This window comes from Anser anser, assembly GCF_964211835.1.
Source record: "Anser anser genome assembly, chromosome: 12".
NCBI classification, from domain to species: Eukaryota; Metazoa; Chordata; class Aves; order Anseriformes; family Anatidae; genus Anser; species Anser anser.
In genome coordinates this window covers 19,776,905-19,799,231 of record NC_139733.1, presented here as the reverse complement: position 1 = coordinate 19,799,231, position 22,327 = coordinate 19,776,905, and the positions used below count along the sequence as shown (strand labels likewise).

Here is a 22,327-nt window from a genome sequence, read left to right as displayed (position 1 = left end):
CTCTTACTTTGTATTCCCAGATGAGGCTTTCAGACATTGGGAAGATACTCATTAAGAGGGTGAAATCCAGAGCAGAGGCTGTACAGCGCCTTGGGCAGCACCTGGGAGGTAAGGAGGACTTTGCAGACCTGTTTTGGCACCCCCTTGGTACACGGGTGGTAATTCTGACTGCGCAGTGGGTATGTGAAGGTGATATATGTACATGGATGTATGAAGTGGACTTAGGAAGGCAGAATACCACCCTAAATGCCTCAATTGTTTCCTTTTGCTGTTGTTCAGAATGCCAGGTAAGTCCCTCCTGTAGGCAACTGGGTGTGTTTTGCTTGTGGAGGCAAAACCCAAGCCCATACTGCAGCTAAGAAAACATCTTTATCCTGTCAGTTCAAAGCTGGTCTTTTCGAGTCTCTTTGTGGTTCCAGGACTGTGTCAACCACCTTTCTGTTGCGTGTTCGCTCCTAGTCAGAGCCAGTTTGTGCAAGCAGAGGTTAGGAAACTTTGGGGTTAATGTTAAAAATAAGTTTCAGTTGAAGTTCAGAGCTCTTTAATTATTTCAAAGTCCATCCCTAAGAAGGACAGTGCCTCAGATTCACATGTAAGTGCTTTGATAAATAGAGATAGGTTCAGATATGCTTTTTGTTGATTTGTAATCATGGTTTGTAAGGTTGAGCTGGTGATGTATCACTGCCTTAAAAACACGTCCAAATAGCAAACCACCATCTATATATCCTGGCTGACTGCAAATCTTCAGTGTTGAACTCTGCGAACATTTTGCTGCACCAGATTCTGCGAAGGCCTACGTAAGAAGGAATAATGTGGTATAAATAAACTCCATCTGACTTTTTTTATAATGCTTCGTGCAAACTTAACATGCAAGTCAGGTGTCACAGTAGCTGTTGGAAATATGTAATGCTGACAGTATTTGGTAATAAAATAATAATCGCTGCATGTATCTCTGATGGAAAGAGATTCACGTCCTTTTGAATCCCTAATTGTGTGCCACACTACATTAGAGACAGATAGCTCCATTGTCTCCACCTTTCAGAGATGGGAAATTCAGAGCAACAGCAAGATGTTCTAGAAATAAGCCGGTTTAATGAAGCAGCAAATTAGACCCTTCTATCTCTTTATTTAACATGTAGTCCCTTGAATTTATCAGAGTTCATTACAGAGGTGCAAAATAGAAAAGAAGCCACAAAATTCATTTGCGATTAGAGCTAATGATTTTGAAAATGGCTTTTCAAATTTTTATAGATAACGGCTATTATTCATTATTAAATTTATGTCACGTTTACTCTAATGAAATTACATTCTCTCCCTTCCCCTGTTTCTATTGTTTATGGTCTGGGTTTTGTAAAAGGAAGAATCATAAAGATGCTATATGTTTCTTGCCAGCTACAGTGCCTTTGACACGGCTCCTGATAGCTTACTCCTGTGACTCACATTAGAAGAATGGTTTTAAAATTTCCTTCCCAATTTAATACTTGACACATAATGGTTCCAAGTAAATGCACTGATCCATTTTTCTCCATAATTTCAATCTCATAGGAGGAGTAATGGACTCAGGGCTGTAAAGTTAAGGGAGGAAAAAAACATTCCAACAGCAAAATACAAACAGTTCGAGCTGCTGCCCCTTCCAAGGTCTGCTCTCCACCCAGACCGACAGCCCCTTGCTGCTCAGCTGTCTGCAAAGGGCTGTCGCCTCCCCTCCTGTCTTCGCCCTGTTGTTCTTTGGCTGACTTTCTTTTGGACAATTTGAGATTTATTTTGGCAGCTATTGAGTCAGGGATGGGCGGGCAGAACAGAGCAGTGGCTGAATTTGAAACAAGAGAGGGAGTTTGAAATACGAGGGGTGTCTCTTGGAAGTTGTGGCCAGCCCTGCACAGCACACCTGCCCACCCTGACCAGTGCCCCTGAGCATCTGCCCTGAGCAAAATTGGGTTTTGTCATAGGTACAATCACAGCTTGCTGCAGGAGGGCTTGTCCTGGCACAAGCCTGACAAAGCACGCTTTAAATGCCTAACAGTAATCAAATTTGCTTAAGATAATGTATCGTCAGTCCTCTAGCTCCCTTATTCACGTGATATCTTTCCTCTGCTTTCTTTAATATCTGTATGTATTATTAACAGTTCCCAGTCCTTGCTCTAGAATAACAGATATGGAATCGCCCTTTCTGACGTAGGAGGTTAAGTGAGCTGCTAATGTTATTTTTGAAGAGGATCTCCTGAAGTGTTATTTCTAATGACTAACGTTACTTTGCTCTGTTCTTTGTTTCTTTCCATCCCCTCCCCAGTTCCAGTGTTTCTTCTGTTTCTTCTTAATGTGACGAAACCTGAGCATGAATGGGAAGAGTTCATTCGTAATGCGGCCAGCCCCTGCGGTGTCGAGCTGAGAAAGTCTGCGGTTGTTATTTCCTCCTGTGGGGTGTTTGTGGATGACCATCGCTGTCCCGAGAGCACCAGCCTGCGCAGCAGACAGCACGGTGTGTCCGGGCAGACAGCAGGCAGTGTCTGGGCAAACGTCGTGGTGTGTCCTGCTCGTGGCCATGCCCAGGTGAGGAGGGCTCAGGGCACCGTTTCCTGCTGGCACTGTCTGGCAGGGGGGGTTTTACGGCAGGGATGGGTGCTCGTGCTCTTTGGCTTCCAGTTCTCAGTGGAAAAAGACGAGCGTGGGTCTCCCCCAGCTGATGTGCCCCAAGGGGCCTCACTTGTGAGCTTGTCAGACATGCGGCTAGGAATCAGCTGTAGCAATCCACCCACACAACTCAAGCAACATGAGGAAAAACTCATTATTCAATACCTTATTTCATGCTCTGGAAACAAGAGCAACAACCCCAGCACTTCCTCCCCTTACAGCAGTGCGGTTTCCATCAGTCTTTTCAAGTCCTAATGAGATTTAGCACTGGGGGGAGAGGTTTGTGCCGGGAAGACCAGGGTGGGAGCTTTCTGACCAAAAGGTTTGCAGAAAAGCTCCTACAAGCTTTGGACTAAGCTTTATTTCTATGTGGAACAACAGAGCAAATGTCACCTTTTTGAAGGTTTTAGGAGTTGTCTCCTGACTCCTGCTATGTCAGGAATTTGTTTGTGGAAAGTCTGCGAGATCTTACCGAGCAAACTTGTCAGAGATTTGCTGTTTGCCAAAAGAAACGTCACCCCGTGGTGCTTGCACCGGCTGCGGCCGGCGAGAAGGGCAGCACGCAGCCCTGCTGCTGGAGCAGAGGCTCGGTTCAGAGCGCTCAGCATCGCACTGCAAAGCAGAAGGAGCAAAGACCTCCCTGGCTGTGCTCCTCCCGCAGGAGATTCGAGCTGAAGGGGGTGCAGTGAAGGTACCCTTCCTGCTAATAAACTGAGCAGAAGTGACAGGGACGTCAGGCTGCGACACACACAGCGTGCACCTTACCTTTTGCCAATTTCCTGATGATCTAGTCTTACCCGAGGCGTTTTGCAGTTGAGTGCAGTTACCTCTTATTCCCGGTAAGGATGCAACGTGAAATGCAAATACCTGAAAGGTTAGGCTGCTGCAAAGCCATAATTACTCACGGACTTCGCATCTATGCAGGAATAGAACAGTAATAAATCTTTGATTTTATTATACAGCGATCTTAAAAATACCCTGGCTGAAATCAAATATTTCATATGTGAATCATTTTCCCCCAGCTGTGACTAGATAATGCGTCAGGAAGGGCCCACGTGTGCCTCGGGGCACTTCGTGTGTCCCACGTGCAGCATCCCACAGCCTGGACCCAGACCTGCCCCTGCCTGGATGCAGCCTCGTGCCCAAGGCAGTGCCTGCCACCGTCCAGCTTGCGAATGGATCAGCAGCCTCCAGATTTTCGACAGCTGACCAGGCCAGTGCATCCTATCTGCTGCCTCAACAATCCCATCCTGGCCATTACAGAGAAGCACCAGCTGTGGGGACCGGGACCAAAAATACCCACAAGTGAGATTACAACTGCAGCAGCAGTGGTTCAGTGCTTTCCTTTTAATTAATCTGCTTCAGTCACTATTAAAACAGCCCAAGGGCTGCAGAGGAGATAACACAGGCACCTCGGGGCTTGCTGCAGACTGGCGTGGCCAGGAGCTGGGCACCAGCTTTGCCTCGGTGTCCCCCGAGGGCCAGCCTGCAGGGCCGCACAGGAGCCGCCATCAAAGCTCAGCCCTGTGCCTCCAGATGATTAATTTCTGTACTAGCACAGCCTTCACAAACACACCCGGGGCTCTGATCTTAATGAATCACGTAAAATGTTATGCCCTTTGGAGAGGCAACACAACCAAAGTAATTACAAGCTGCTTTCTTTTTTGTGTGTGTGTTTCTCGACGCCCAGCTTTGCCTATTCGATGTGCTGTCCGTCCCTACATGCACATTTCCTGAATGGCCCTTTACCTCTGGAGCTGCAGCGGGCCGTGGAGCGAGCTGTGGTGCCAGGGTCACCCTCTGCACCCTGACCACCAGTGGGTGCAGAAGCAGATGCTGGAGGGGCGACGCAGCGACAGCAATCACTCGCTTCCCGAAGGAGCAGAGAGGTGGTCCCGACCCGCACCCAGCGCTGCTGTGAGTGCACCCCGAGGGGAGCAGCGTGGCCGGGCTGGGGGACAAGGCTGGGTGCTGGGGCGGCCTCGTGCTCACCTCCAGCTCCTCGGTGGCACAGCCCGGCCTTTGAAGCTGCTGAAGCTGGTCCCACCCAGGGGAATGGCTGAGGATGGGATTTGTTCTTTTTCAAAGGCTTTGTTCCCCTGACAGCCGAGCTTGAGTCCAACCTGACTGTCCGCTGAATCCAGCCTTTTCATTTTCCCCTCTTTAAGTTTCGAGCTCGCACTTCACATGCAGTGAGGGCAGGCTTAAGCTTGACTGTCAGAATAAAAGCCTTTTCTTTCTATATCGCTTCCCCTCTGCAGCTCAAACCAGCTCCAACCCTGACAATGTCAACTTCAAAGGCTTCCCCACACTGCAGCCACACTTTTGCCTGCGGAGACAATTTCGGCATCTCCTGAAGGCACGAGGATGTTGGGACGCTGCGTGGCATTTGGCGGCTCCAAGGGGAGAGAGCAGGGCTGCAGGCCCTGCTGTGCTGGCAGCGAGAGGGGTGCTGAGCTTGCCCTTGTGCACAGAAACCCTCCAGAGCTCCCCCGGCTGACGTCGGATCAGAGACAAACATAAATAAACGCAGCCCTCCCAAGGCCAAAGGAAAGCCCCAGCTCCCCGGGGAGGCAGAGTTAATTCCAGGATGCTGCTGGATGAGCTCTAGTGAGGGCTTGGCTGTGGCAAAGCTCTCGCTTCCCGTCTTCATTCTGGGCAACTTTTCTGGTAGGGGAAGTTGTCTAAGATGCCGATAAAGATAATAATGTATGAAGTGATTTCATTAAGTTCCTGATTTATTGAAACGTACGCTTGTGTTTCCCTGGGTTAGTGTTTAAGCAAGCAAAGAGCACCATTCGGTTGGAGAAAATTACGTGCACGATTGGCTATGTGGCTCCATTTAGCTGTATTTTAAGCAGAATATCCTGTTTATGCAGTTAAGGAAAAGTAAAATCCACATCTATGAAAACCGCCGGTGCTTCTTTCCGATCCATGCAAACTGTTGGCCATGTCGTAGCGGGCTGCGCTCAGGAAGGGCAGAACAAGGAGCAGACGTGGGGAAGTTTCAGCTAATAGCCTCCATTCTCATATGGGAAGGAAACAGCAGGAAAAGGTCAGTGTAGGCCAGCAGTTATGCATTTTCTTCAATGGAAGATGCACAATGGAAGATCTTTTCTCCCAGGCAATTACCGTAATTATGTGAACAAGCCGTTTAGCAGGTTTCTGACTGAGTAAGTGATCGGCATGAGCGATGAGAGGTAAGTTGCTTGACGTGGTGCCAGGTAAATGCAAAGCACTTTCAGCTTAAAATGTCATCTCCGACAGGGTAACAAAACGAGCTGGAAGCGTCCCAGAGCTGACTGCTCCCCTTGGCGAGACGAAGCGTGCAAGGACTGTGACGGCAGATGACAACGGGGGCTGAAATAGGCAGAAGAGAAAAGGTTTCACAGGGGGATCTGAACGTCGCAGAGGCCCATTGAGAACCCAGGCCTCCTGCTTGTCGCAGCATCCAGCAGTGCAAAAACGAAGGGAATTGCTGCTTACAGCACTGGCTGGGATTTAGGGTAAACTGAAGGAAATATTTCTTCATCTGGAGTGTGGTCACTCTTCATTGCTGCAGGAAGTTGAGTAACTGGGTTTAGAAAGAGCTGGTTTTAGAAAGAGCCGGGGCACTGCCTGCCCGCTGCGCTCTGTGCATCCGCAGGTCTGGAGGCAACTGCACGGCGAGGGCCACGAGCAGATGTCCCAGTGCCTCTCAGGAAAGGACTCTTGAACCTCCAGTCCTGCACAAAAAGCCTGGCTGAGCAATGGTCCTCTCGTGACACTCATAAGAAAACCCATTTCTGATTTATCTGCTGCTTGGGCCAGCCACGGGAAGAGCAGATTTAGGAAATGAGGCTGTCCCCGGGGGCAGCGCAGTGGCGTGAGTTTAGGAACCTGCGACGGACTGGTTCCGAGCTGCTGCACGCGACCGTCACGGTACTGAAATGTATTGGTCACCAAGGGATTCCCAAATTAGATGGGCCATGATTTGAGTTAATAGTAATGTAAAGGAAACACCGCTGGCAAAATGTGACTTACAGCCCTCTGCTAGCAGCAACCTGCCGGTTGCTCGTGCTGCACCCGGGGAAGTCAGCTGCAGGCCATCTTTGGACTCAGCAGATTTTGCATGAAGCTCTATTTAAAGAACGTGAGCATCTTGAATGTTTTGGATTATTTTTGTATATTCAAACCATATTTAAAAAAAAAAAAAAAGGCAGTGTACCAGGAAGGGATTTGCTATGTAATGTTTGAAAATCCATCCTTTAGAGTGAGAGTGCAGATGTTTCCTGCCCCTACACCCAGCCCCTCTCCTGGGGCAAAAGGCTGCTTACTCTAACGATGTACCGCATGTGTGAAAACTTGTTTTTGCAAGTATAGTGGCTTGCCTGGTTTCCAGCAGTGTTTCATCAGCTGGTATTACCCCAGCACAGGGTTAAAATAGAGCTCTAGAGTGCAAGTATATTGTCAAGGCAACAAGAAAGTACGTTGTGGTCTTGTTCAGCCATTGCCCACAACCACTTTACCCTTGGGCAGAGCTCTTTCTGTGGGACACGGGTCACAGGAGTTTGTGTCCTTCAGTGATAGGGGATGTTGTCTTTTGGCGAGCAGGGTGGCATGGAAAACCTCATGGCCATGGGCCCCTGGGCTTGCTTTGCTCTTTGGGCATAGCTAGTAAAAGGGGAAAATGTACCGAGTGAACCTGGGCAGTGAAATGGGTCTGACTGTGGCTGAATGACCCTCACCCCTGCTCCCTGTGCTCCTGCCCATCTGTGGCCCAGCCCCAGCTCCCCAGACAGCGAGCTGTTCGGGGCACGAAGGGCGTCTTCCCAGCACGGCGCTCGTCACTGCGGCAGGGAGCCAACGCCAGCCCGCATTGCTGGGGTTTTCTTTTCATTTGATCTTCACCATAAAAGCAACCCATACGAATTCCTGCAACAATGAACTGCCCTTTGCACTAGTGGCTGTGGAAATGTGAGCTGGCAGAAGATCAGAGCCGGGAGCGGGAGGGCGAGCTGGGTAATTTGTCCTTTGTAGCATCTTGCCCGGAGAAGGTGATGCAGGAGGTCACGCTCTTCCCTCGAAAGCCGGGCAGGTGCGTGGAGCTGCGCTCACAGCTGGGGCTTCCCCGCTGCCACCTTCTCCCAGCTGGTCCCGGTGTCCCCTGGAGCCTCTGGACCCCAGCATCATCAGCAGGACCGTGTCCGCAGGGGGGCAGCCCAGCAGAGCCCACCTTATCTCTGCAGTGCCTGCTCCAGCACTGCTGCTTGCCCTGAAATTTGGGTGAGAGAGGAGAGCAGGATGCTGACCTCTTGATGGTGAGGAAGACACCGTTGCTTTCCCTCAGAATAGTGCCAATACTCCCAGAACATCTAAGCTCCATATTAGTGCTTTATTTTCTGCATCCTAATGGCAACAACAGAAAGGAAACAACCAAAAACCAACCACCGCCAAGCTAAGGGAAGATTTTTTCTTTTCTCGTCCAAAGCTGTTCTTTGCTGCGGGCCTGGGAAGTGACACAGGTGCCAGTTGTCACCCCAGCCACAGCTGAAGTAATTCAGGAGAATGCAATTTCCCCCAATTTAAGGGCTCTGGGGGTTTTCAGAGAGGTGTGTCACTAGAAGGAGGTTAACATTTCTGAAGTTCATGTTAGGAGAACAGGGAGTGAAGTTTCCATGTTGGAGATGGCTCTGGTGAGGTGAAGCAGTTTGCAGCCATCCCCACAGGGCTTTTAATGCATGCTTTTTGCTAATGTGCCATTTCGCTGGAATTCTCGCTTCTCATAGCGATCTGGCTTATGGATGAAAAGGAGAGAAAGGGATTCGTGGTGCTGGAGGCCCCTCAGCTGTGCCGAGCTGGGAATCCCGGCATTTTAGTGGTGGTGGCAGTGAAAGACAAAGCAGCACAAGGTGCAGGGGAGAGAGAAAAAGGACAGAAATGAGAAAAATGAGGGAAAAAGTGAGTGGAAAACAAACAAAGAAAACCCTTGTGGTGGAGGTGAAGGGAGAAACAGGACAGGCAGAGACGTGGTCCCAGCAGCGCTACTGCCTCTGCCCTCGGTGCAGGTGACTCCACGGCCTGAGGCCTGCTCTAACCACCCCGGATCACAGGAGAAAAGCTACAGCCGTGAGGAGCTTCGTGAAGACAGCAGGACACCTCAGAGGTGCCGGACGAGGTGTGAAATGTCAGGTTGTTGTGTCCTGCCCGTGGTGCCTGTGAGCAGAGCTGGCTGGGGGGTGTCAGCGTGGCCAGGCCTACGCAAGGCTCGTGCGAGCAGGGCCAGCAGCACGACCCAGGCCGTGCCCTGGCAGAGACCGAGCTCCGGCAGGGCCCAGCGAAATCTAAGCAGCAGAACCCAAACAGAAACTAAGCTGTGTGCTAAGGAGAAAAAACGTTTCTGCTTGCTCCCTGCAGGCAATCAGAGGAAGCCATGCCGCCTGAGTAAAGTACAGTAAATAAAACGTGAACAAGTGACCTCTTCTTGGTCCCCTCGGAGATGGGGGGCAGCCAGGTGCTAGCAGCATTCCTAGCGCTGCGGCCAGCTCGCACGGTGAGGGCACAGCGGACGCTTGTGCAGGGCAGCAGGCAGGGGCCTGCACGTTGCTGCAGCCCTGTGATACGCAGCCAGTCCTCGGCATCCACAGCAGTGCCCTCCTGCACAGCCCGCCCACAGCCCTTGCCTTCGGTGCAGTTTTCTGGCTACAGAAGCATTCCCAGCGCCTTCCCCGACAGCCTCGTGTGTCCATCACAGCCAGCGAGGGCTCTCCCTGCACCATGAGGCCACGCGGCTCCGCCAGCCGGGTCCCTACCCGCAGCTCACAGCGCCGAGCCCGCGCTGGCGTGCGTTCAGAGGAGAGAAATTTCCTACCAAAAGCAATCAATAGGAAGAACAGAGGCTGAAAGAATGTTTCCCCGAAGCCCAGCAAACTCCCCAAACCAACACTGCATCTTCTTGGCAAAAATTCGACATTTTTTTTCAAGACGTATCTGAAAATTACGGAAAGACATTGAGTCCCTGCCCGTCATATAAATCCAGAGTTCCCGCTGAATCATTCGGAGTTGTGCTGCCCTGGAATGTGCAAATGCAGTCACAAAAACATGTAAAAGTCTAAAGAAAATCTGGGTATAAGTCAAAGGAGTAATATTTCATGAGAAACTAGAAATTGTTAGTTTTGTTTGTATGATTGCAGCTTTTTTTTTTGGTCTGCTGATGCCATGGTTTCACGAGTAGACTGTAATATTCCACTTTAATCTCTCCGAGCTGATGAGGGAATGTGTACTTTGCAATCACAATGATTCACGCAGTTACATGGTCCAGTGCAGGGTGAGGGAGCAAGAATCCCTAATCTAGAACATTAGCACTTATCTGATAAATGCTCTTTTTTAACATTGTGCAGAACCATCACCTTATTTCTTACATAAGGTTCTTTGTAGACTACTATGACAACGGCGCTGAAAAGCAGCATAATAAGACACGAGGAACACTAGGAACATACTGCTAGAACAGCGGCTCGCTGCAACTATTCTTACCTGACCCCAGAAATGAAAACGTTTTTAGATGCTTTTTTGTTGCTAATGATTTTTTCAACTCTCATTTCACTCGTGTATCCACAAGGCTGTTTCTGTTTATATGCTCAGTTTGCTTTGTCTGCAAGAATATATCACTAAGAATAGAGCTGTGTGGCTCTTCTCATGGAGTGAGGAGATTCCTGACACAATGCCAGAAACTTTAGAAAGTTTGTGGATATATTGGGACAGATTTGGAGATGAGCTATCAGAATAATCTGATGGTGACAAAAATGTGGCTTCAAAGCGAGAGAAAAGAGAGGGCTTGATATCAATACACAGGCGTTGTGGAATTTCTTCCCACCTTATAATTACTTGCAGAAGGTGGAATTCCCTGATATTCGAGGGCATGGTACCATCCACTGGTCCAAATCAGTGAAATTCAGCCAGAATATGAGGTTTTAAGAGTTGGAGCAGTTTGCCAAAGGACGTGGCGAATTCTTCGTTGTTTTAAGTCAAGGCTTGATTTTCTCTCGAGATATGTTCTAGTTCAAAAAACAAGCTCTGTCTCTATATTTAGGATTCACTAATGAAATTTATGGCTTGCTTTGGTAGGAATTGAGACCACAGCACCCCTTCTAATCCTAAAATTTGCAAATCTCATGAGACTTTTTTTGTAATCAGTTAGTTCATTTGAAGTCAGAAGAGGCCAGAAGTGAGCCTGTGGTGCAGGAATCACAAAAAAGACGGTCGTGGCTCGCGCTGACCTGCGGATGGCAAGCTGTCCCATTCCTGGAAACCAGTTTCTCGTTCCCGGTAAGCTGGCGGACGTGCTGCTGCCCTCCACCCCTGCTCTCACCTATGGCCCATACCCCGTATGGGCTGCTACGCCTGACCGCGCAGACCTGCACGCAAGTTCATGCAGGCAGCAGCCTTTGTGGACGTATCCAAAGGTGACTCCAATGTAGATGCGAGACGGTCTCCCTGCGTCACGGCAGGTTGCGTATAGGAGCCTAAATTGCCTTTCATTCTCTTTATGTTGCACCATTACGCAAATGGCTGTGTATATAATCTAAAATCACACCTGTGGGTGCCCAGACTTGCTAAGCAGTTTACTGCAGATCCAGCTGGGTTTTAGAGCCTCAGCGAGAGCTGCAGGCATGAAGCCTTCGTTTAGTGCCCACACCAGCAGGAGAGGGCCTCTTCCACCCTCTGTGCAGTTCCCAGGACTGAGGACCGAAGACTGAGAAGGGTTTTGGGCCGGTTGCCTGTGAAGGGGATGAGCTGGGTGAGCCCCTGTTCCACTGGACATTAATTATTGACATTAAACAGAAATGTTGGGTGAGAGGAGGACGGCATCCCAACCTGGCTTACAGCTTAGAAATGAGGCTCTTGAATGAACTGTGTGTTGAGGTTACTCCAGGTACTGGAAACAAGTGACTTGAGGTCTTCCATTCCCTGTGGGTGTATGCATTAAGCCCTAAGTTGCTGAGAAACAAGGAGGGCTTCTCAGCTTCCCAGCCCTTCATTTTCCCTGTCTTAAAAGAATTTTTGCTTCATTTTGTTTGAACACGTTTTTCAATTTTCTAGTTTACTAAGAAACATTTATGGCAGAAGGGAGTCGTTTTGTCTCAATTAATTGTGACAGCACTGCCTATTCATGGGGCTCTATTTAAATGAAACCAAGGATGGGCTGAAAAACTCATGGTAACAAAAGTGCAGCTGCACCTCTCGGCATCAATGTGCCCCGCTGGAGTGTCTTTCTCTGGAAAAAAAAAAAAAACAAAAACTGAGCATGTAGTTATAGGGAATGCTGGTCATAGCCCTGTGCTGATCCATAGAATTTGTGATACAAACGATGATATTCATCTCGTACCAGAGTTAGCAAACTTGCACTGCTTTGCTGACTTCAGACCGTTGTTTGATACATAGCGGGGAAGATTAAACAAATTAGATACTGTTGTTATTAAGAGAGTTTTTAGGACAAGTTAATTCTCCTGTCTCGCATTATATGCTTTTTCTCATTTCTTTTATGAGAAAATTGTCTTTTTAGATAGCTGATTTATTCACATTCTTAGTCTTCAAAAATCTGTAAACTCTGTAGTGCATTATCACTTGAATAGGCCAAATAATTATTTGAATGCCTACTCACAGACAGTTAGCTTTCAGTAAAATTGCGGCTCCGAGAAGAATTAGAGAGAGCTACCAACCTCATTGAAAGCTATAAATAGGCATTTCACTCCGGGTTCTTACAGCAACGAGGACTTTAACGTGATCGTTAACTTACTGTGTCAAACCCAAGTGTCGTGGTTAATTTAGAATGATATTTCCTGATTCTGATGTTTGAGTTTTTACAGTAGAAGATGTTCAGTGGGTTTGTGAAGGCGATCTGAAAGTGGGATTTCCTGGGTCCCTTCTAGGAGAAACCTCGCCCTTGCCAACCACAGCCAGAGGTGTAGCTCCCCTGAAGCCCTGCATCCTGCAGGGATGGAGCGTGTGTAGGGAAATGTATTTATGGGGTAGATTCACTTACACTGGGAAAACATCGCAGACACCAATTGGACAAGTACCTGCACAGAGGAATGGGGAAGGTGGCTGTGTTAGTTGCGATAATGTTAGCGGGTTACACACCGCCCGGTCTGTCATGCGTGTCCCCCGTGCATACTGGGGCATTTTTGGTGCTGCTCCAGCAAAGTTAGAAGGAAATATTGGGAGAAATGTTACAGGTTTCAGAATGAAGTAGTTCAGTAAAAAACAGCTATATAAAACTTTGACATTAAGAAAACTAATATGAGGTTGTCCTTCAAAGAGGATCAAAAGAAATGAAATGAGTTCTGAAAATCAGGTGTATTTGTGAGATGGGCAATGTAAAGATTAACAGGTAAGATTTTTTTTTGTGGTGCATTTTCATTACTTTTGTAATTGGAAAACTGTCTAGGAAGTAATGACACTGAAATTTGGAGATTTACCTCCTATGCTTTGTTTTTTTTTTTAGAACATCAAATTTTTGGTTGGTTAATTTAGTTTTCATTACAATTTTACAATCACCTAAAGGCCTTATAGATGTAAGGGGTAAATTTCACTTTTCTAATAACAGATCAGCTCTAGTGCATGTTGGTGGTAAGAACACTGGTGTTAGGGTGGATGTTAGTAAGTCCATAGTGTGCCCATCTTGGGGTACACTACTGACCTTCTGGGCTGGCAACTGGCAACCTTTCATGAGTCATACCTTTCATGTAAAATGGCTTTTACAAGAATTTACTGCATCCATGTAAAACTGCACAAAATCCTTCAATTCCCCCCTTTCAACTCACCCAAATTCTGCAGCATTTTGGAAGGATATGGGGGTTTAGAGCTGAAAATGGTTATTTGTTTGTTGTTGTTGTTTAACTTCTGGGCACCTGGGGATTATGAAAGTAATAATTCATGTTTTATGTTTAATTTTTTTGTTTCTAGGATACAAATAAGAATTAAAACATGTTAGTCCCTTCAGCTGGCTTAAGCTGGCGACAGTTCAAGCCAGCCATGCGGGTTTACAACAGCTAAGGATCCGGCCCAGTTATTTTTAATACTTGTGCGTCAAAATTGGCCCATCCCAACTTGCTTTTAAAGCATCCTTGGAGTAAGACACTATTTACTCAGACCGTATTTGTCTTGAGTGCGCTTTTATGGAATAGCCACGAGCACCAAAAAGGCCACGTCTGTAATGAAAACCGTGCCAGACAGACCGACCCCCTCGGGGGATGCCGTCCAGCAAATCGATCCGACAGCTCCTGACTGAGAGCTGAGCGGAGCGGGGCTTCGCGGAGACAATACGTGCGTTATATGCTCCCCTTCAGCTGCGCTCAGCCTCACTTCAGCCAAAGAATGAGACTGTTTCAGGAATCGTGTAAATATGGGCTCTGCAAAGACTCAGCCTTCCTGTTTGGAAAAAAAAAAAAAAAGAGAATTTGAAATATCTGAGAAAACAGGGACCTACATGTGAGAACGGGGCAAACCGGAGCTGGGGGGCAGCAGGGAGGAAAAGGGAAGATGGAGCAAGGTGGTGGCACAACGGCAGAAAAAGGGACAGAAATGGAGTTCTGAGAGAGGAAAGGTGAAAGGAAATAAGTACAGAGAGCTGGAAAAGTAAGAAGGAAATGGAGACAAAGAAAACCTGAGGCAGGGAAGGGGGCTCTGCACGTTTCAGTGATTCTGGAGGTTTTACCGACCCTCACTGGGCTCTGATGCCCTCTCTCCAGCAGGGACAGAGGTTCCCAAAGGTGGCACCATCGGTCCTTAAACTTTGGGAGCCCACTGTGCTGCTCAGACCACAGCCTGGTGCTAGGGCTGGAAGGAGTGAACGGTGTGAGGGAGAAGCTGCCCCCTCCCCATGTCCCTGGGGCTGCGGCAGCCCGGAGGGTTGGGAAGGGGCAGGGGCTCCAGGGGGGAAGCACAGGCAGCAGGGGTGCAGGACTTTGAGGGGATTTGGGCAGCAGAGCGCCCTGATGCTCACACAGGTCCACAAAGGGCTAAGGCAAAGTGCACAGAAGAGCTTCTTTTTTTCTCAGCGCTGGCACTCGTTGGGCCGGCTGGTGTTGGTTCCGTTCCTAGAGGGCCAGCGGGGTGAATTTGGGCCAACGCTCCTCTTCCTCAGCCCAAGTGGGGTGCAGCCTGCGCATCCCCAAAACGGGCACGTCCACTGCATTGCCGGTGCTCGGCAGAGGCTGGACAGGGGGCTGCAGCTCCCGTTCGTGGAGGGGAGCGGGGGGGAGTTTGGGGTTGGGGCTGGCAGGAGAACTGCAGAGCCTGCTCCGGGACGGGGACAGGGCCCCAGGACAGGGCCCCAGGACGAGGACAGAGCCCCGGGCTGGCACCAGCCGCTGCGGGCTGCCCCCGACTTGCTGCGGGATGTGCCCCCACCTGCCGCAGGGTGCCCCCCACCCGCGTGTGGTGCCCCCAGCCCCCCGCAGGACACCACCCCAGACCTGCTGCGGGACGCCCCCCGCATTTACCAGGCCGCTCCCGGAGGCTGCCCCCGCAGCCCCCCCTGGGCGCTGCCCCCGGCGCTTTGCGGGATGCTCTTCGCCAGCCCCGGGACGCCCCCCCCCAGCCCCTCCGCGGGCTGCCCCCCGAGCCGTGGCGAGCCCCCGTTGCCTCGGGTGCTCCCCCCCCGGGCTCCACCAAGCCCCGTGGCTCGGAGGGGTGCGCGCAGCATCCCGCTGCCGGGGCGGGGGTGACTCACGGCGCGGCGCACGGCAGCCCCCAGCTTTATAACGGCCGGGGCGGCACCGAGCACCGAGCCCGGCTCCTCTGCGCCTCTCTCCGAGCCCGAGGGGGAGCGAGGGGGGCCGCGGCCGAGGGCCGGCACCATGCGGAGCCTGCGCGGAGCCCCGCCGCCCCTGCCCGTGCTGCTGCTGCTGCTGGGGCTGGGGCTGGCGGCGGGGCGCGGAGCCGTCATCACCGGGGTGAGCGGCTCGGCACGGCTCGGCACGGCTCGGCACGGCTCGGCACGGCACCGACGGCACCGACGGGACGGGCCGGTGCCGCCGCGGGGGCTCTGCCGGGGAGCGGGGATGGAGGGGGGGGTCTCCCTGCCGGAGGGATGCTCCGAGCGCCGGGGGATGAACGGGACGGGGGTGGCGGGGCTCTGCCGTGCCGGGGGGGGGACACGGAGGGTGTCCCTGCGGCACGGGGTGTGCGGAGATGGGGGGGGTCCTTGGGGTGGGGGACAGGAGAGCTGGGGGGTTCTTTGCGGTGGCTGGGGCCACTGGAAGGGGGTCTCGGTGCGGCGGGTGGTGCTGGGGCTGGCGGCTACCTGGGGCTGTGGGGGCTGTCCTGGGGCCTGTGGGGGCTGTCTCGGGGGTACGGGGTCTGGCCCGGGGTACCCAGCCGCCCCGTGCCCCCCCCACCCCCAGCCCCGGCTGCCCCCCCCCATCCCGGGCCGGTCTTGGGGTCCCCCCCTGCCTGCAGCCCCGCTCCTGCAGCCCTGCCTGCGCGCAAGGCAGGCGCCGGTATTGCAAGCACCACCAAACGCTGCTTTTCGCCTCTTTGCCTTTTATTTCTCCCCCCCAAGTATGACCGTGCTGCTGCTTTCCCTCAACAGCCGCCCGTCGCAGATGAGCCCTCTGTTGTTGTTGTTGTTGTCGGGCTCGAGATTTACTTTGCCTGTGAAAATATTTTTTTTTTTCCAAAGACGTTATTTAACCCGAAGCGTTGCATCACTCTTAAGTAAAATGATTTTTTTTTTTTTTTGTTCGTGTTTGCTTTGGATTAATAACCCGGCGCTTGCATTCTTGTGAGAGCTCACATGTCTTTTGTAACCCTCCGAAGTTGTACTCGCAGCAGCGGGGGCTCCGTGGCAGCCCGTGCTCCCGGTGCCGAGCTCCCTGAAGCCCGTGAAAGAGCTCGTGGGCATTTCTCTGGCTGGCAGATCTGCTCCCGGACTGACAGGGTTTACAGAGGAGAGAGCACGAAGGAATCTTTTAAAGTTTGAGAATCGGAGGTTCCTTTTATATGGAAATATTTCGAGCAATGGAGGAGCGGTTTATATAAGTCTTGTTAAAGTTGTGGCTACGCCTTTAAAACATAATTAATAAATTAAATGAAGTAATTGTGAGGCACTGAATAAAAGATTAGAGACAATGTGTTCAAAAAGTAAAAATAGGTTAGAAATAGCAAATGTGACTTTGTTAACTGCTGCAGTGTATTTCTGCTTAAGCCACTGGGATGCACGCTGGGCTCCTGAACGAGCAGGCAGATCTCAGGTGAGAGCTGACGTAGGTGCTCCCGTCCGCATTCCCCGAGCCTGAAAGTGCTTTTCCTCTGCAATTTAAGGACTCGATTCAAACCTTCCTTACTTCTGTGGCTGCCCATGTTCTGACTTCAGCTGGCTTTGGAGCCAGCATTTCAGCAGGGACTTTTCCCTCGAGCCGCGTTTTCCGCAAAGCCGTGTTAAATGGGGTGCTGAGGAGGAATGTCCTTCGTGTTGCGTCCTGTGCACGTTAGGAGGCTCGGTGTGAATTACACATTGGAGTTAAGGTGTGGGCAGCAGCGTTTGGGATGAATATTTTACTAGCCTGTCATACATTTTTGGAAGGGGAACCTGAAAACTCCTGCCAGATGTGTGTATGTGCGTGCGGGAGCGTGAGCTTTAAAACGAAACGTCGCCCAGCGCGGGGCTTTAGGTGCCCTGCGGGTGCTGCTTGCCGCTTGCCTCTCTCCCTGATGGTTTTGACCGCCGAGCCCCAAATCACTGACCTGCAGCGTTTGTGACCAGGGCGAAAATTAGAACATCAGAAGGACATTTTTTTTTTTTTTGAGAGAGAGGTTAGAAAGTAAACACTATCTACCTGGAAGGCTGCACGGGCAGTTTTGCGGACATATTACTCTTTTAAGTAAATACTCTGTGTGTTTGGGCTCACTTGTAGCACAGAGCTCTTCACTTCGCTAAATGTGTGTCCAGGAGGAGTGCTGGCCCTTTGGGCTACACGCACTATTTAGTGGCTTGACACTAATGCAACAGCTTTTTCCTAAATTACTAGCTGATCTGTAAATACATATTTTGGTCTGGTTTTGCTGTTTGAAATAGTGTAATATTTACCCAGCAGACTACAGTCTAGTGGCATTTATTATGTAAATCCCAAGGTAAGACCTGTAAGCGTTTTTCCTCAAGTGAGTATTTGTTCTGATACGCAGCCTTCCCCAGAGCCCTTATCGTCTGTTACGTACATTTTTAGAAATTGCCTGTTTACGTACTGCTGACCAGAGCCTTCGGTCTACCAGTCCTGCTGCCAGCCACGAGGAGGGCAGCGAGTTAATTAAACTCACTTTTGGGGTGTAATCAGAGCGTTTAACTTACGGGATTTCTCACTGAAGAAAGGAGACCAGCTTTAGCACTAAAGCCATATAATAAAAAGTCTGGTAATCGTTTTGGTTAAAAAAAAATAAGCAAAAGACGTATAAGAACCTTTTCCAAATCCTAATATATCAATTGCTCTTCATGGTTTCTGGTTTTTGAAATATCCCTAATAGTTTGTGTTTTGGTTGGTGCTTAACGAAGCCACGAAGTGTATTGGATAAGTGGCTGAAATTTTTATTTCCCTCTTGCAGGGAAATTTTTATTTCCCTCTTGCAGGGTGAGTGCCTCCACTGTAGCTTTTTCTTGGGTGTGGACGCTTACACAAAGCTTTTTCTGCTACACGTTTGAGACCTCACGTAATTCCAAATAACCACAAAATCCTTATTTAAACTTTTATTTTGTCTACCTCCACTGGGAGTTTGCTGATGAAACTATCGAGCATTCTTGCATTTGAAAGGCACTCAGCCATAAGATACTGTCATAAGAAGGTAGATGGAATAGTTACCTAAGAGTCCTTAAGTTCGCAGATCATTTTGTTTCTTAGCTTCTCTGCAAGACTTCTTTGCAATCGGTGCCCTCGGTCCTTGCTCCCATTTGGGGAAGCATGGTGGCACGGGCCATGATCACCGCAAATCAGTGACAGTCCCGGGGCTGATCCTGTCTCTGGGGTCTGGCTTTAAACACAGCTGTGCACCCTGCAAGGTGCCAGGAGCTCACACGTCCTCCTCAGACCTCGTTGTTCTGCCTTGAGGAGCTGCGATAACTCATGGGGTGTCGAGGTAGCTGTCAGGCACCTGACCTGTCCTATCTGTAGAAGGCACTTATTATTAATTTTGTCTGCCTTGTCGAACTGCAGGCCTGCGACAGAGACCAGCAGTGCGGAGGAGGGATGTGCTGTGCGGTCAGCCTGTGGATCCGCAGCCTGCGAATGTGCACGCCGATGGGGAATTTGGGAGAGGAGTGCCATCCTTTGAGTCACCGCGTGAGTACCTCCCCGGGGCTGCGGGCTGCCGTGGGCAGGGCAGGGACAGATGCAGATACGCTGCCCTGGGAGTCGCGTCGCATGAAGGCTATACGTGGCGGAAACGTGGGGAAGCATCACGTGCATTGCAATGCCCAGCCATCTGCATCTGTATGGAAATAGTGCTGAGGGTACATACTTCAGGAAATGTATTGCTGTCAGAATTATTCTGAAGACGATACTACGCGCTGTTCGGTTTGTTTCCTCATTAGTTAGTTCTTGCTGATTTGCTCCGTTACGTGACCTGAAACATCCCGAGCAGCTCCCGAGCCCAGCCCTGCTCTCGCACGCGAGCTGCTGAGCTCCGTGGATCCGAACGAGATCCCATCACGGCCACAGACGTGTCACCAGGCGGTGCTGGGACACCTGGTGCGGCACTGCAGCGCTGTCCCTGCCATCGAGCAGCAATGGCACGCTGTGCCCCGGGGCCAACAGCCGCTGGTGCCTTTGGAGGCGGTAGGGAAGGTGCGGAGACCAGATGAAGAAGAGCACGGCCCAAGAGCCATCACAAGTGAGAGACACCAAGGCAATGCATTTAGTTTAGAACCGTACAGGTAGTCAGCTGCCTCTTTCACAGTTTCCTTCACTGCCTGGCTTCTCAGCTCTGTTTCTCTAGTTAATTTTCTCAGTTTTAGGAAGTGCAAAACTCTGTTCTATCACAATCAAATTTTTTTTTAATCTTCTACTGTGGCATTGGGGACCAAATTCTCATTTTTACTGTGAAATGTAGCAGGTTTTTCTTGTAAGGCCTCTTTACATTAACAGGAATCTCAGGATAAAAGAAACTATCCTCTATTATTTTTTTTTAAATGGGCTTATTGCTATTGCAAGATAATTTATACTGTCTGATATGTTTTAGGCTAATTACAGTCAGGGAAGATGCCTGACACCCTGGGCTTACGGTAGCAGTCATGGGTGTTATGAGCTTTATGAGGTTAATCTCAGATTCAGATCCCTCATCGCGCTGCTCTTCATGGCAAACACAAGGAAAACTGATTTCCCGTAGCACGTCAAACCACGTATTTTTAAGGGTGGAGAGCTCGCTCAGCAGTTTCTCTCCCCTAAATACCTGGGAGGGGGCTGCTGGGGACCAGTAGCCCTGACCACCAGCGCCTTTCCTTGGCCTGCAGGCCAGGCATGGAGCAGCAGCACCGGGTCGGCCTCAGCCCATGTTGCCGTGCCATCGTTGTGTTTGCACTGCCCCGCTGACGGCTGTGTAAATGAATGCAATTAGTGGTGGTGGGAGGCCAGCCTTGTGCTCCCCTGTGGCGGCTGTCCCGCCGGTGGTGGCCCCACGGCCGCACCACCTCCTGGGGGACCTCCAGAGAGATGCCCGGAGGAGATGGCTGGTGGATGGCTTTCCACCTCCTGGTTTCCTCCTCAGCAACTAGATGGCGTCGGCTCGATGCTGTTAGCAGCCCCTCCTGGCGCCGCGGAGGCAGGCTTTGCAGCAGGTGAGGGTTGGCAGGACCGCAGGCAGAGCTGGCAGCGTGGGGGAGCTTCGCTGCCGTTGTGCACCTCGCACACAGCCCCCGTGTCCCTCCCTTGTCACCTCCAGACTCCTGTCACCCCCTTGCTCATCAAAACCTGGGGCTGGGCTCGTGGTGGGGCGATGCTCCCCATCCCCATAGCACTGCCACCCACCCCCTGTCCCCAGCCAGGTGTGTCCGTCCCCCCAGCTCCAGCGTGGGCGTCCCTCCGAAAGAGCTGTTTCCTTGCTGAGCGTAAGGCTTTGAATAAACCCCTTCAGCTGTCGGAGGCACCTCTGAGTCAGCCGTGCCAGCACGAGAAGCTGAGATTTTAGGTTTTTCTGCAGCGTTGTGCGTGGGCACCCGCAAGGTGTGATCCCCGCGGGGAGCTCCCGGCTCCGCGCCTGGTGACCTCTGTGCTCGTGCGGAGGCACCGGGGCGGGGGGCGGGGGGAAGCCCGCGGCATCCCTCGCACTGGGCTCCTCTCCAGGGGGTGCTGGGCACCGGCCGGTGCTGGCCTGAGGACCTTGGTGTGATAAACAGGGAGCCTGCGGGCCTTCCTCCCTTCGTCTTTCTTAAAGAGAGAAATTGCACAGCAAAGCAATGTCAGAATGTTAAAATTCGGGGCTCAAAACGCCCAGAAATTGGGAAATGAGGGAATTAGGGCCGCGTGCCCGGCTGGCAGGTGGTGGCTTCACACCTCTCACGACATCCCGCTGAGCACGGGCACGGCAGTGCAGATCCCAGCCCATCTCGTGCTGGCGGGGGCAAAGCTCCTGCACAAGGCAGAGCCTACGATCGAGTCGTTACCCACCATCAGTGCGGTGCCGTGGCACTGCTATGCTCAGTGTGTGCTCCCTGCGATGCTGCGTGCCCCGAGCCCACCCCAGCACGGCCGCTGCCCCGTGCCCCCCACCCTGACGCCCGCTCTCTCTGTGCCCAGGTGCCCTTCCCGGGGCGGAGGATGCACCACACCTGCCCCTGCCTCCCCAGCCTGGCGTGCGCACGGACTTCTCCCAGCAAGTTCAGGTGTTTGCCGGACTTCAGGAAAGAGGACGTCTTCTTCTAGCAGGAGCTGCTCGGCGCGAGGAAGGGCCGCTCGATGTGTTCCTGTTCTTGTTGTCGTGGTGAACAAGGTACTTACCGGGGAACCCCCCATCTCACACACTGTCCTGCCTCGCCACCATTCGAACCGACGATGCGATGCTGTGCTGTAGTGGCCAAGGTTTTCTGAGGGGCTGGCGGTGATGGGGTGGGTGAAGCGAGACGTGCTAATGTGACGCTGCTTTCTGAGGGCAGGAGCTCAATCACAGGACGGTCCTGCTGTCCCCGTGGTTCCAGCACAGCCCCAGAGCGAGAACATCCAAGATTATTGTCACCTTTGGAAAATTTTGGCCATGTTTTTACACTTTGGGATGCCTGAATCGAACTGAGATTTGAGTAATTCTATGGTGTGAAGCATACGATGATTGCCAAAAACCTGTATTTACGTTACATTTCATTTCTTTATTAATATAACTGTACTTGTAAGTTAGGCGCACCTCTACATTAAAAGATTAACCAATAGATGTAGATTTTACACTTTTAAAAAGTGGGAGATGGAACCAAAGCATTTCAGTATTCAAAGCATTAAATATTTTGTTATTTTAGTATTCTAAGATGAGGAAAAGTCGTTGTTACTTGAGTTGGTGTAAAACTACCTGATCATCTCAAACTATGTATTAAGATGTAGTTTATATTAAAAAAGGAACCCTGAAGTTTCTTGTAATGGGCTGCCTGACTTCTTGTATATGTATGGATTTGCTGTGTAAAAATTCTGTATCAGAATAATGGCAGTATGTTATTTGATTTATTTTAATATTATAACATTATTTTGTC

At 50.8% G+C, this 22,327-nt stretch overlaps 1 protein-coding gene across 10 annotated transcripts in view; it reads left to right on the top strand.

The window, feature by feature from the left end:
• The window catches only part of PROK2 (prokineticin 2), a 97,050-nt gene extending 74,723 nt beyond the window's left edge, over nt 1-22,327 (top strand). For 7 of the 10 annotated variants that reach the window (XM_083795654.1, XM_083795653.1, XM_083795652.1 and 4 more), the window contains 5 exons: nt 21-108; nt 2,291-2,550; nt 10,804-10,935; nt 18,816-18,941; nt 21,393-22,327. In XM_083795654.1, coding sequence (XP_083651780.1) covers nt 21-108; nt 2,291-2,550; nt 10,804-10,935; nt 18,816-18,941; nt 21,393-21,518 — 732 coding nt within the window. In that variant the 3' untranslated portion in view covers nt 21,519-22,327. The other 3 variants (XR_014571521.1, XM_083795658.1, XM_083795651.1) reach the window with 3 other exon arrangements.